The sequence below is a fragment of the Terrapene carolina genome, unplaced genomic scaffold (assembly GCF_002925995.2).
Source record: "Terrapene carolina triunguis isolate 2854851 unplaced genomic scaffold, T_m_triunguis-2.0 Scaffold179, whole genome shotgun sequence".
Taxonomy (NCBI): Eukaryota; Metazoa; Chordata; order Testudines; family Emydidae; genus Terrapene; species Terrapene triunguis.
The window spans coordinates 1,100,912-1,113,952 of NW_020664530.1; the positions used below are offsets into that span (position 1 = coordinate 1,100,912).

General features: G+C 37.4%; 1 protein-coding gene across 1 annotated transcript in view; it reads left to right on the forward strand.

Moving 5' to 3' along the window:
• LOC112113498 (cyclin-dependent kinase 13) overlaps positions 1-9,814 on the forward strand; it is a 64,363-nt gene extending 54,549 nt beyond the window's left edge. The window contains exons 11-15 of the mRNA XM_024209796.3: positions 958-1,074; positions 1,909-2,040; positions 2,716-2,921; positions 6,259-6,804; positions 8,168-9,814. Of these exons, the coding sequence (XP_024065564.1) occupies positions 958-1,074; positions 1,909-2,040; positions 2,716-2,921; positions 6,259-6,804; positions 8,168-9,015 (1,849 nt within the window). The 3' untranslated portion in view covers positions 9,016-9,814. The remainder of the gene's footprint in view (positions 1-957; positions 1,075-1,908; positions 2,041-2,715; positions 2,922-6,258; positions 6,805-8,167) is intronic.
• The last annotated feature ends 3,227 nt before the right edge of the window (positions 9,815-13,041 follow it).

Here is a 13,041-nt window from a genome sequence, read left to right on the forward strand (position 1 = left end):
AGAACATGTTACTAACACTTTTGATAAAGCCTAGTGTAGACGAGGCCCATTGCCTTCAACATGGGCTGAGATTTGTTGAGTTAAAGCCTGAGGAAAGCTTGGGTTTTAACTCCATCAGGTTTGCTTGTATTAAAGTCTACACTGCCTGGTGCACAACAGACTTTTGAAAAATGTGGTGGCTAACACATTGGAACACCCCATCTTTAAATCCTATTCTAGACAAAGCCAGTGGAAGGGACAGACTTGTGCAACCACATGTCGGGAGGTGGGCTGGCTCAGTGACCCTTTTCTTTGGCCAAAAGATGGTTTTAATTTTTTTAATTCAAACCCCGGTCCTTTCTTAAATTTAAAAACCATCTCACCTCTGCCACCACCTTTAGTCCTCACAAGGCTCCTTCCTGTTCTTTAGCAGATAACTAAATTCTTAGTCAGCAATGGAGTGGTGTTTACTCCAGTCATTTGTCAGAGTTCCTTTCCACACCAAGAGTAAAAAAAAGAGAAACGTACTAGATTTAAATTAATCCAAATTCACTCCTGACCTTTAAATTTCTCTCCTGTCTAGAGGGAGATTCTAGTTTCTGGAAGAAACTGACCTTGCGTTAGGGTACATAGAATGCTACCTCAGCATGCTCAGTGGAGTCTTCTATCATTTTCAAGAACACAGTGATTGTTTATAAAGAGCCTCTACTTTGGAGAAGTGTGGGGGAGGTAACCATTTTTCTAGTGGGGTATTCTTTGGCCTCTTAAGAGTGGGTATTTACCTACGCTTCTTCGCCAACTCTTGAAAAACTTCATGGCCATGGATCACAGGAGGCCTGTGAATATGTCCATGGAGACTAGAATTTGTTTTCTTTGTATTAACAATGCCTGTGAGTATCAAACTGCAACTACACACCTTGTTGTGTTTGATTTCATACATTGATGGTTTTGTTTTGTTTGTTTGTTTTTGGTGTATAGCCGAATTTGTGGGAGTCCTTGTCCTGCAGTCTGGCCTGATGTAATAAAGTTAGCCTATTTCAACACCATGAAACCAAAGAAGCAGTATCGTCGAAAATTGAGAGAAGAGTTTGCTTTGTAAGGATGGAGACTTCATTTAACCATCTGTATTCCATTAATTTTTCTTAGGTCCTTTAAGAATTTCAGTATTTTTCAAAGATTTGTTTCTGGGTTCAGTCAAATGTAGAGAGAAGTGACCTGAAGTTCCTATCCTTCCCTTGATACACATGCTGAGCTATTATTATTGTTAGTTAATGGGAGCTGTGTATATGTATCAAGGAAGGGGGAATTGACCCAAATATTTCAGCCACCTGACAGCTTTGTACTTCGGAAATGGTTGCTTTTTGGGCCTGCGTGCACCTGCTCATTGTCCCTATGGCTAAAAGCAGCTCGGGGTACTTAGTCACTTTTAATTGTGATTGGCTAACATTAGGGACTTGTTAGTCATAAATTCAGTATATAAGACTAATTCTCTAAGCCATGTATCCTAAAATAATGCCATTGGAGTTGTCTCATGCAAATAACAAACATGAAAGTTACAGAAAACATCTGTAAGATTATTTTAAAAACTGCCTTTTCTCCTTCAACTATTTTGGGGTTTAGGAAAATGTATCATCCTGTTTATATTAGTGGAGCCTACTTGTGTAACTTTAAAGCAATAGAATTATTGTCTGTAGCCCAATTAAAAAGTATAAATCTCTTTGTGCTAAATTCCAAGTATATAGTAATATTAGACCCTTATTAAAAGGAAAACTTTTAAAACAAATGTATTAATATAAAGCCCAAGTTTTAAATCATACAATTAAACTCTACTTGACAACATTAAAAAATACAAGTTTTATAGCATAAAGACGTGGCATCTGAAATAACACAAATGTGGGACCCCCCCTATTTCTCTCTCCTTCTTGCCAGTATTCCACCAGCTGCATTAGATCTGTTTGATTATATGCTTGCTTTGGACCCTAGCAAGCGTTGCACAGCTGAACAGGCTCTTCAGTGTGAGTTTCTGCGAGATGTGGAACCTTCTAAAATGCCTCCACCAGAGTAAGTTACTTCCTGTGGTAATGTCAGTGCTTACGTGATACAAAATGGGAGTATGTATTTAATGTTCATTGTGTAGTGGTGAAAACAAAGGTAGTACAAACATAATACCTAATGTGTCAGATATTCGTAACCGTCCCATTAAGAGAACTGCAAAGTTCAGTGGCTCCTGTACCATGAATGAGAACTGTTCCCTAATTCCGTGTTTGATTTGTTAGTCAGACGTTCTGTACATCTTTCCTAGAGTTAGTGACCTGCAAGTGTATTTAGAAGAATGAATGTCTCCAAACAACAAGGGTAAAAAAACAAAAACGTTTATTCCCCTATTTTAATGCAAAGGTTCTGGATTACTGTTCAGAGGATTGCAGGTTGCTGAGTTCTTATACTAGAGCACCTTTCCTTTTTGTATACTCTATCAATCCAAGTAGACAGCATTGTCATGTTGAGAAAATAAATATTCATTTTGTTCTGCCATTTGTTTATGAAATGAAGCGAATTGATAAACATTTTCAGCTAGGAAGCTCTTCTGAGATTATACTTGCATTACACACTTGTTATGAGTATGGATTCACAGAATCCCAACAGACTCACCTTTTCAGATCTTATGTTGTATATTGAGCATTTATTTTAATATTTTGTACAAAGAAAATGCTGAATATTTACCATTCTTCTTTACAGCCTTCCTTTGTGGCAAGATTGTCATGAACTGTGGAGTAAGAAACGTAGACGGCAGAAGCAGATGGGCATGGCAGACGACACAACAGCAGCTAAAATTCCTAGGAAGGATTTGTCTTTAGGCCTGGATGATAGCAGAACCAACACCCCACAAGGCATGCAGACTTCTTCCAAACTCACAACTCAGGGCAACTCTAGTGTAGCACTTGGTCAGTAATCTTTCTTGTCGTTTTTAAATTGTCTATTACTTGCTGACTATGCATTTAGAAATTTAGATGTTAACACTTTCAAAATCTTGAAAGCTCTTGGAATTCTTAAGGGAAACAAAATAGTGTACATTTAAAAAATGCTAAAGATTTATCTTGTCCTCAGTAGTCAGGCATTCCCAATATGACTTGCATAATGAGTTTTCACCTTGACCAGTGTCAAAGTTTTTAAATATTTTGACCTGCCTGGTAGTAATTTCAATTTTCTGGGGGGGGTCTATTGTCCACCTCAGGGTTTATTAAACCCCACCCATGAGCAGCTGCTCTAACTCACATTATACAACTCTTCATAGTCCAGAGCAACCTCACTGATCATGACATAAATTCAAGGGAAAGGATTTCATGTCAAATATCATCTTCACAACAAATAGATTCCTCCCCCATGTTAAATAATCTTCCCTCTCCCAAGTATATCTGCTTTAGCAAGTCTCTTCTAGCTGATATTGCTGAACTGAGATACTAGCTAATGAGGGAGCTTACTATATTATGACAAGAGAATTAGTGAACTACCTCTACAGTATTCCCAGCCCCACCCATTAAAGCAGAAAACCAAGCCTAGAGTGTCTTGCTTGGTGGTACAAAAAACTGCTTCGACGCCAGTAGGAAGAAAATGTTAATTTATAATCATAATCAAATGGGGTGTCTCCTTATACAGGAGTTGGTATTACTGCCCTTACTATAAGCAAGGTGTTTTTTAACTTGCATTCTAAAGTATAGATTCTGTATGTCGTGTGTGTGTGGGGCAGCTGACAAAGGAACAGACAAGAGTTTGACATAGACAGCTTTGTAATGCGGCAAGTGAGTATATGTAGTGTCACTAAAGTGGGAGCTCCAAGAATTGAACGAGCGAATGTGTAGTGCATTCATTTAAATTCTGTATGGACAGTAATAATCTTAAATCAGCTAGCTCTCTCTTCAACAGTAGACCATAGCTCCAAGTATATGTTGCAGAGCTGTAATGATATAGTTCTCATGACCCGTGTAGTTTACCACCTCTTGCTCCTGGTCATCCTGTTTTTCATTTTAATCCAGCAGTGTATTTCTGCCACTTTTTTGCAACAGTAGCCTCAAGTCTTGGCAAGACTTTCAAATTCTGCTTATCCCCTAAAAATTTTATCCCACGTTGAAGATTAACAAATTTTATTAGATTCCCAGTTGTTGGAATTATTTCCTTTATGCTGTTATAACATTTTGTCACCTCATGAAGTACTAACTATATTAATCATTACTAATACAGTATTAGTAATACATATCTAATACCAAATTAACCAAAGAACTCAAGAATTAATTATTCATCCCCATGTCATTATTGGCACAAGTGTAAGTATAGAAGAAAATATGTACTAAAGTGGAGAAAGCAGGGTTTTAGTGTGTGGTGGAGCAGAGACAGTATTGTATAAAATTGAAAATGTCTGTGTTTGTTCTAAGACTTAGGAGTGTGTACATGCTGAATGAACAAATACACAAGGCCATGTGGCAAACTAAGGAGCTGACACACAAGTGCAGGCTTTATCCAAATTTAAATAAACTAAATCATTGCACATATGACAATGCACAAAGCACTAACATTTTTCATTTTGGGTAAAAAATAATTTGTCCTGAATTATTTGCTACTGTTCTGGTTCTTATGTGAAGCTCTTGTCATTGCATTTTATAACTTAACAGTGTGTGCGGAGCTTACTTATGATTTCCACCAAGAATTTGAATTCCCCTATGATATGGATGTCTTCTAAAATTTTGGGGTGGGTAGAAAGATGCTGCAATTTTCTTTGTCTCATTCATATTGTCTACTGGATTTTCAATTTTGGATTCTGAGAAATATCTTATGTTCCTGGTCCTTGAACAGACCATTTTCAGATGTCACGTAATTTGCAGCAGGCTTGACATCTGTTATGTGGCTAATTAATACATCCAGAGAATGCAGTGCAAAGTGTCTGAGAGAGTAGAGTTCTGTGCATTGCCAAATAAAAATAAGTTAATTGTTTTTGAATTCCCCCGTCTTCACTACATTTTAGCTGATAGCACCCCAGCGCACATCAAGAAGCAGCCTGATTTAATTTTGCAACAACTGTCTGCTCACAACTGTGTCCGCTTTAGCGATGAGTCAAAAGCTGAGGACAGAAAGTTTTAAAAATTCCAGCTGTCCAGACATTCACTGGATGCTGCCAGAAGTTACATTACATTGGTAGCCTTCTAGTTTCACATGTGAAAGTTCAATTTTTATATTGGATATTTGATATCAACCCGACAGAGGCACTGTTTAGAAATAGGAAGACATGATGCCTTTGCTTCATTTTTCTATAAAGAGAGAAGTTTCCCCATTATAATTAAATAAGATGTTATCCTAGGCTTTTACTGTGTTCACCAACTGGCAGATCTGGAATTGAAATTCGAATTATTAGGATTTTGTGCCATTCCCAATTAACAACAGTTTTTTCTCTCACTGGTCATGCTGCTAGGTTTATGTGCTCTCTTTCATGATGAATCTGTAGGTGCACCCTGAATAAGTGATCCTGTTCCATTCCTGCTTCATATTTGAGTGTACCCTTGATCTGTTCTGTCTGTTTAAAGTTCATAAGTCTCATAACACAAATAAGAAGCCTCACCATAAAGTGCCTTTGTGGGTTCTTTTAAACTTTAAAGCTAGCAATGAGTAGGTGACTTAAAACCCATGCTTCTGCTCTCATGTGGCTGTCTCCCCACACCTCTGAAATCAACAGAACAGTCTTCTATCTTACTCAGCACTTGTCCTTCTCAGTAGTTTTGCATTTATGCCATTACCTTCAGATAGCTCATTAGCTTCTGGGTCAGTTCGTCTGGTCACCTTAGCAGGTGTCACAGCATACAAATTAAGCATCTGGAGGGTCAGGGTATGACTGGAAATGTGTTTTGCAGATGGCCACTTTTTAAGCAAAGGGATGTAATATGTCTAAGATAGGAGACTTTGTGGTGACTGGAAATCTTACAGCTGTCTAAGGCAGGTGGTCTTAAACCCAGCTTCATTGTATTGTGGAAAACTGAGCTCAAACATGATGTTTCTCATCTGTCTTAGTGTCTGGGCGTGCCCTTTGTAAGTCATTTTCTCTGTATTGGATCATGCTATTCAATTTCCTATTAATACTCTTCCAAATGTAATTAATTTGTAAAAGCATTCCATTTCTGTGTTGTCAGAAACCTGTACTTCGCCAAGATTATCAGCCATGGTATATTAAGCTTGATTTGGAGCCTCTGAAATATGACCGTTCTAAATAACACTTTTAAAACTCCTTTTTGTCTTTAGTGAAAACAGGCACTGGACAGCAGTTAAACCAGAATGAAGTGGCAATCCTGCTAAATCTTCTACAGTCTAAATCAAGTGTTAGCATGGCACATTTTGCCGAAGTGTTGAATATTAAGATAAATGCAGAGACTCAGCAGCAACTAGATAAAATAAACATCCCTGCTGGTATTTTGGCAGCAGGTGAAAAACAGCCAGAGCAACAGCCGCCTCCACCACCACCCGAACAGGAGCCTTTGCCACAGCCCGCAGTCACTCAGCCGGCTGTACCACCTGCTCAGCTGACTCAGCCGAAACTGGAGACTGATGCTGCCCAGGCAGCTGTGCAGAGTGCATTTGCTGTTTTGTTGTCTCAGTTAATAAAGACTCAGCAAACAAAGCAAAAAGATCTTGTCCTAGAGGAGAAGGAGAATGGATCAGGAAATGAAATGTCGTTACAACTCAGGCAGCCTCCAGAGCCCCGCACTCCTGCATCTGATAACCAGGAGGACACGGAATCTCCAGCATCTGTTTACCCACATCTGATCAAATCATTATACTCATGTGCAGGTACTTACAGTTTTGAATGTTGATAAGTAGACATCTTGACCACCAGAGAGATTGACTTGGAGATAAGCAGCTAACAACATGCTTTGTACCCCGTGTATGCATGGTTATGCCATACCCATTAGCAAAACATGCACAGGAGCGATGACACTGAGGACGTGAGAAGTAATTTCATTTCCTTTTGTCACTTAATATCTTTATAAAACTTTCATAGATAATTGACTGATTTTATTATACTGTACAGACACAGCTTACTCTAAGGTGTAGACATGCAGTTATACTGGCACTGTGTTGTTGTTCGTATTATTATGGTAGCACCGAGATGCCCCAGGCAAAGTTGGGGCCTCGTTGTATTAGGTGCTGTACAAACAGTTGTTTTTTTAAAAAACAAAACAAAAAACAACTCTGAAAGTTTTACTGTCTAATATACATATACACCTGTTTGCTTTTCTGATGGAAAGTTTGGCAGCTTTTTTCAGTGTGAGGAATAACTGGTTTTGACTGGAAAAATAGATGTCTCCTTTAGTTAATTGTAGATCACTGGTTTACCAACTTTAACAGAGTCCCTTTAAGTAAACTCCTTTTGTTTAATTAACTACCGCATCAAAATTTGTCCATGCCTACTTCCTTTAATTACCTGACCAGTGTGTGCAAATTTTCCATTTTTGAAATGAATATGGTCAACTTAAAATTTTCATTAAAACACTATGATTTACATACATACTGTGCACACATTAAATGTTTAACTGATGGAGCTTCTCAAAGTTCTAATTCTTTTGTTGAATATCATGAGATTAGTATTTCAGCCATATGTCCTCAGTGCATTTTGGTTTACTTGTTACTAAATAGCATTGGCGACTCTGTAGAAGACTATTGTGAAGGAATGTAAAATCTCTATCATTACCATTTATAGCAGCCTTTCTGTCCCTTTCCCAAAACCCATGTCAGTATGGGCTTTGGCCCACATCTTTGGTGCACTTTCTGGTCCCCTTCTGGCATAACATCTGTTGCTACCAACCTCCTCAAGGATATTGTGCAATTCACACACACACCCTCCTCTCTCTCCCCCCCCCCCCCCCCCCCCCGTCTTTAAGTTAGCTGATCGGGTGTGCTTGCAGGAGTATCCTGGAACTCTCAGTTCTGAAAAACCTTTGAGGGTGGTCTCTTTTTGCGTCTCCAAAATGCCTTTTCTTAGATACTCTTAAATTTAATTAGTTGATTAACCTTTATTTTTTGTGAAGAAATGCAGTAGCAAACCTTTGTGAATTTTTGCAAAGTGTTTTTTCTTCCCCCTTTTGGTATTGTAATTATTTGTCAAACGTAATTTCAGATCTTGTTTTAAGGCTCTTCTTTTTAATCCATTTAGGTCAAGATGATTTGGTTAGACAGCCTGAGATGAGGCTTCTAAACCAAACACCAGAACAAGAACGCCCTCGCATCTTGCCCCCAGACCAGCGTCCTCCTGAGCCACCAGAACCACCACCTCTCACTGAAGAAGACGACCTAGATTATCGGACAGAAAACCAGCATTTGCCTATTTCTAGCTCTTCAGGAACGGATCCTCATGCTGGGGTGAAAGCTGCTCTTCTACAACTGCTTTCTCAGCATCAGGTTCAGCCAACTGAGGAACCAGTAACAACTAGTGTGGATTATCAGGCAAGAGACTCCTATGTAACTGACTACAAGGATAATTTTGGATCTTCTTTCTCTTCTGCCCATTATGGTGGTAGTGATGGAATAGGAAGTGGATCATCTGGGGCACTGGAAAGGAGAAGCTTCATTGGAAATTCAGATATTCAGTCTTTGGATAACTACAGTACTGCTTCATCTCACTCTAGTGGTGCACCTCCACCTCCTGCCTTTTCAGAACCATTTCCCAGCTCAGTAACTGGTTATGGAGACATTTACCTCAACACTGGTCCCCTGCTATTTAGTGGAGATAAGGACCATAGGTTTGAATATAGCCATGGCCCTATTGCAGTTCTGGGAAACAGTGGCGACACTTCCACAGGGTCAGAAAGTACTCATTCTTTGTCCACAAAGATGCACAACTATAGTTATGGAAGTAATTTACAAGAAAACCCTAGTGGCATTAGCCATATCCATGGACAAACTTGGACTTCTCCAGCCCAAGGACCTGGATATTCCCAAGGATACAGAGGACACATTAGCACATCAACAGTCAGAGGGCGAGGCAGAGGATTACCATACTGAGTATCTGTTTTTCCTCAGGCACATCATTTTTATCTGGAAAGACTTTTTTTCTAGCTGCAGTTTAAAGCAGCAATCCAATAGACTTGAATAATGTTAATTCAACAGCTTTATTTTTATGTGGAAAAGGGTCTTGCATACAGTAGGAAAATTTAAACTGCTTAAAACTCATGCTGTCTGAAAACTAGATCAATTGAGTGTACATGTTCACAAATTCTAGTTATGAATTTTATTTTGTATTTTGGCAGTTTTAAGTGGATGCTAAATTTAGGGACATCAGCTTTTTATGGCACTCTTTCAGATCTTCTGAACTATGCACATTTGTGCTTTTTTTTGTAAGTTTGGACCAACTTTTATGTAAAAAATTTTACAACAATCAAAGCAGGGCACTGATTTATTTGGTATTTTTCTTTTTACAAAACTACCTTTAGTCAAAGGTCACTGTCAGTCTTTGCACTGCTTTCAGTGTTATTGTGGAAGGTGTACTTTGTGCTCATTTCAGATAATAAAACACAACCTTTCTCTTGATGCAACAATTTTATAAATATTTGGTCAATGTTATTTTTTTCTTTAAAAAAAAAAGATGGTGTAGTAAAATGTTTCCCCATCTCCCAGACATGTTTGTATCAAAACTGTTTTACTTGAATGGTAAGTGCCTTAACGTGTAAGTTTAAGGTCTGCAAAAATTCTCTACATTTTTCTTATAAAGGAAATTCCCTTTCTTTAAGGTTATTTTGTAGCGTGATTCAAAGATTAATACTTAAATATAGATACACTACATTAAAACAGAGATAATTATAGGCAACTTGGATAAAGCGCATTTTAAAGTGGCATATTTGCCATTTATGTCAGCTAAGCCAATTTAGTAGGTATACTAAGTTTTCTCTTCATTGAAATGACCTTCCCCAAACTGAATTTACTGAGAGAATGTCAATGTGAAGACATTAAAGAAAGGTAGGTTTCCCTCAACTTTTCTCTAAAAGCTGTATTAACTTCTGTAGTCCCTCTGCCAAATAAGATCTACTTTATACTGAGCTATGGATGGTAAAATAGACTGTAAAGAAGACAATGAGAGAAATCTTTTTCTTCTGTCATTGGTAATAGCTAATGAGTTTTGTGTGGAAAGCTGACACTGTCTCCTCTTTTACCACATATAAAAGCATTATGGAAAGCCTCCAAGGTTAAAGACCAGTATTTAATGCAACATAGAAAATTTAGCCGTTCAAATTTTCTGGAAACTGGGATTGTGCCAATTAATCCTTTCTATATTCAGCTATTCCATTGATCATTGTAATACTTGATTTGAACAACAAAAAAAATTACTGTAGCTAAAATTGCTACCAGAAGCCACCACTCCAGTTTTATATTAGTTATACTTTCCAGCATGTTTTCCTCTGAGAACAGCAGTCTCTCTCTCCTGCAGAGAGGGGATATGGCTATATTTTCCATGTACTGAAAAGAATGTTTCATAGCCCATATTGGATACAATTTTCCAACTGATTATCCAGTTGATAAATTGATACATTATGTAACAGTGTTTAATTACTTTTAAAAAGGTAAAATTTCTACTTACACTAGTACCAGTAGAGTCATGTCAGTGACGTCTTGGATTTTCAGATTAGAAGCCAAAGTTGTCTATTTCATTTAAAATTCTGGTTCTAATTTATGACTAATTATTGCAGCATACGGTGTGAAGAACATTAAAATGTAGCTAAATAGTGTTCAAGTATCTGCAGTTGCATCATGGTGAGTCTTATCTCTTTAGACTTCCCTCTAAATCTCATAGTTATCCAAGTTCTTCTCATCAGCCACACTAGAGAATCCTGCTGTCTGAAAATAAAAGCAGCTAAGCTGGAAACAAATATTTGTGACCTGAATAGCCTGTGTTTAAAAGAAATTAAACACTTTATATAAAATGACACTGTGTTTGAATAGTTTTTCTTGAGTTAAACACATATTAGTATTTTTTGCAGGAGAGAATAAATGCAAGCAAAATAGTGTTAGTATTGTCGTGTTCAGCTATAGCGTCTTACCATTTTTATAAAAGTATGCTCAGATAAAACAAAAGCCAGGCTCAACAATAAAAATCTAGCAAAAGTTAGGTGTAAAATCTGACAAAAGGCTTTCAAATCCATATACAACCTTTGTGGCAAGAAATGCATGGTCAAATATTAATGTGTACTGCACTTCAAAAAAAAATAGCCTTGTGAGACTTCCCTAAGAAGCAGGTAAGTCCAAATGAAAAGTAGATGATAAAGAACAAATCGGGAATAAGTGATTTTGACTTTCAAAAATAAAATGTGAGGAAGAAATCATACCTCTTACAGCTTCCTGCATAGAGGTAAACTTTCAAGTCAGATGATACACTTATTTCACCTAAGTTTCTGTAAAAAGCCAGCCTCTCTTGTCCACATAAATACTAATAGAGCAGTTTGATTTATGAACTGAAATACTGAGACAATTAAGGTGTTCCATGTAGTTAGAAACTTTGGCATGTTAATGTATTGGTTGGTATCAAAACATCTGACTAATTTTAGACTTTGATCTTGATTGAATAAGAATAAAAGAGCACTTGAAAAGGACACAAAGCTGATTTCCAAATGACAACAAATGCATTAAGATTTAGCAAGTCGATTCACATGCCATTGCTGGTATATGTATTGCACAGTGATTTTCTACTAATTTTAGTTCAAGAAATACTGGCCTAACATTTGAAAACCAATGGTTCACACTGTTCAAATAATTCAGAAAGTCAGGCTGAATTACTCAGCCACAATAATCTTGCCTCTTTTAAAACCCAGGCAATAGATTTCTCTCACTTCCAGCCCTTGTATGACATTTTGCTATCCTGCAAGGGTCAGAACAATTTTAGGTTATGAGCCCTATGTCGCTCCCCTTACAAGCAGCCAAGATAATGAGGTCATGTCTCCATAGTGTACAGTTCTCTAGCAATCCCAGCCCTCAGAAGGCTGCAAAAAATGAGAGCAACCCCCGTGGCTGCTCTAAGATGTGCCCAGAATATGGGCAGTGCAAAAATGGCTCAAAGTTACTTTGCCCCCTATCCCCTTGGGATTACATCTGTGCTGCACCTCCTAGAAGTATTGCAGAGAATTGGACCCAACATCAAAAAGTGTTTTTCTCTACCATCCAGATTAAAGTATTTGATCCTGGACCTATTCCACGGGTTGAATAGTTAATTTTGAATGAAGTGGTCTCCAACATTACCTGGAGTAAAAAAATGTAAAACACATAGTACTAGTATGACAGGCATAACAATTTGCACTAATAGGATATTACATAACTTCAGCCAAATGAAAAGGAGAGAGAGACACTAACATAAAAACTTATTCATGATCCTAGGATAAAGTAATCCTGAGTAGAAGAAACAGGAGAAAAAGAAAAAAACCTACAACTTTCCCCCCCATCCAGGTAACTAAAGCTGATCTTTAAATGCAAATGTAATTGCTAGAAAATTAAACTTATACATTTTAAAAATTGCATATTTATATTTTTCATACCTATTCCATACATATTTAATTACTATTACCTTTTATCATCCTAAGCATCAGATGCTTAACGAAAAACAGAGGTGGAAGGAGTTTTAATGTAAACTTTTGATGCTTTGAGTTTGCTTTTCCTGTTATATTTATATCAGGAGTTAGTGCCAGTCTGAAAAAAGTTATTAAAGGCCCATCAGTTGCTGAGATTTATAAATAAGCTGTAAAACTAATCTTAAAACTAGCACAGGTAACTTTCATGCAATTGTTATTCAGGCTAAAACTCCATTAGGTCCCAAACTACAAGATCTGGCCCCATGTTTCATTTCCAGTAGAGGAAATAAATTTCAGCCAAACTTTTTGAATTTTTGTTTTAGATTGAAGAGAAAAATAAACCACTTCCAAAGGATGAAAAGTCTCAGAATTGAATTATGTCGGTGGAAAAATCTTGGTTAATGATTAAAATTGTTTGAGGCAGTATTAATGTGTTCTGTGCAGTTAAGTATGCCATTAAATAAAAAAAATTGCCAGA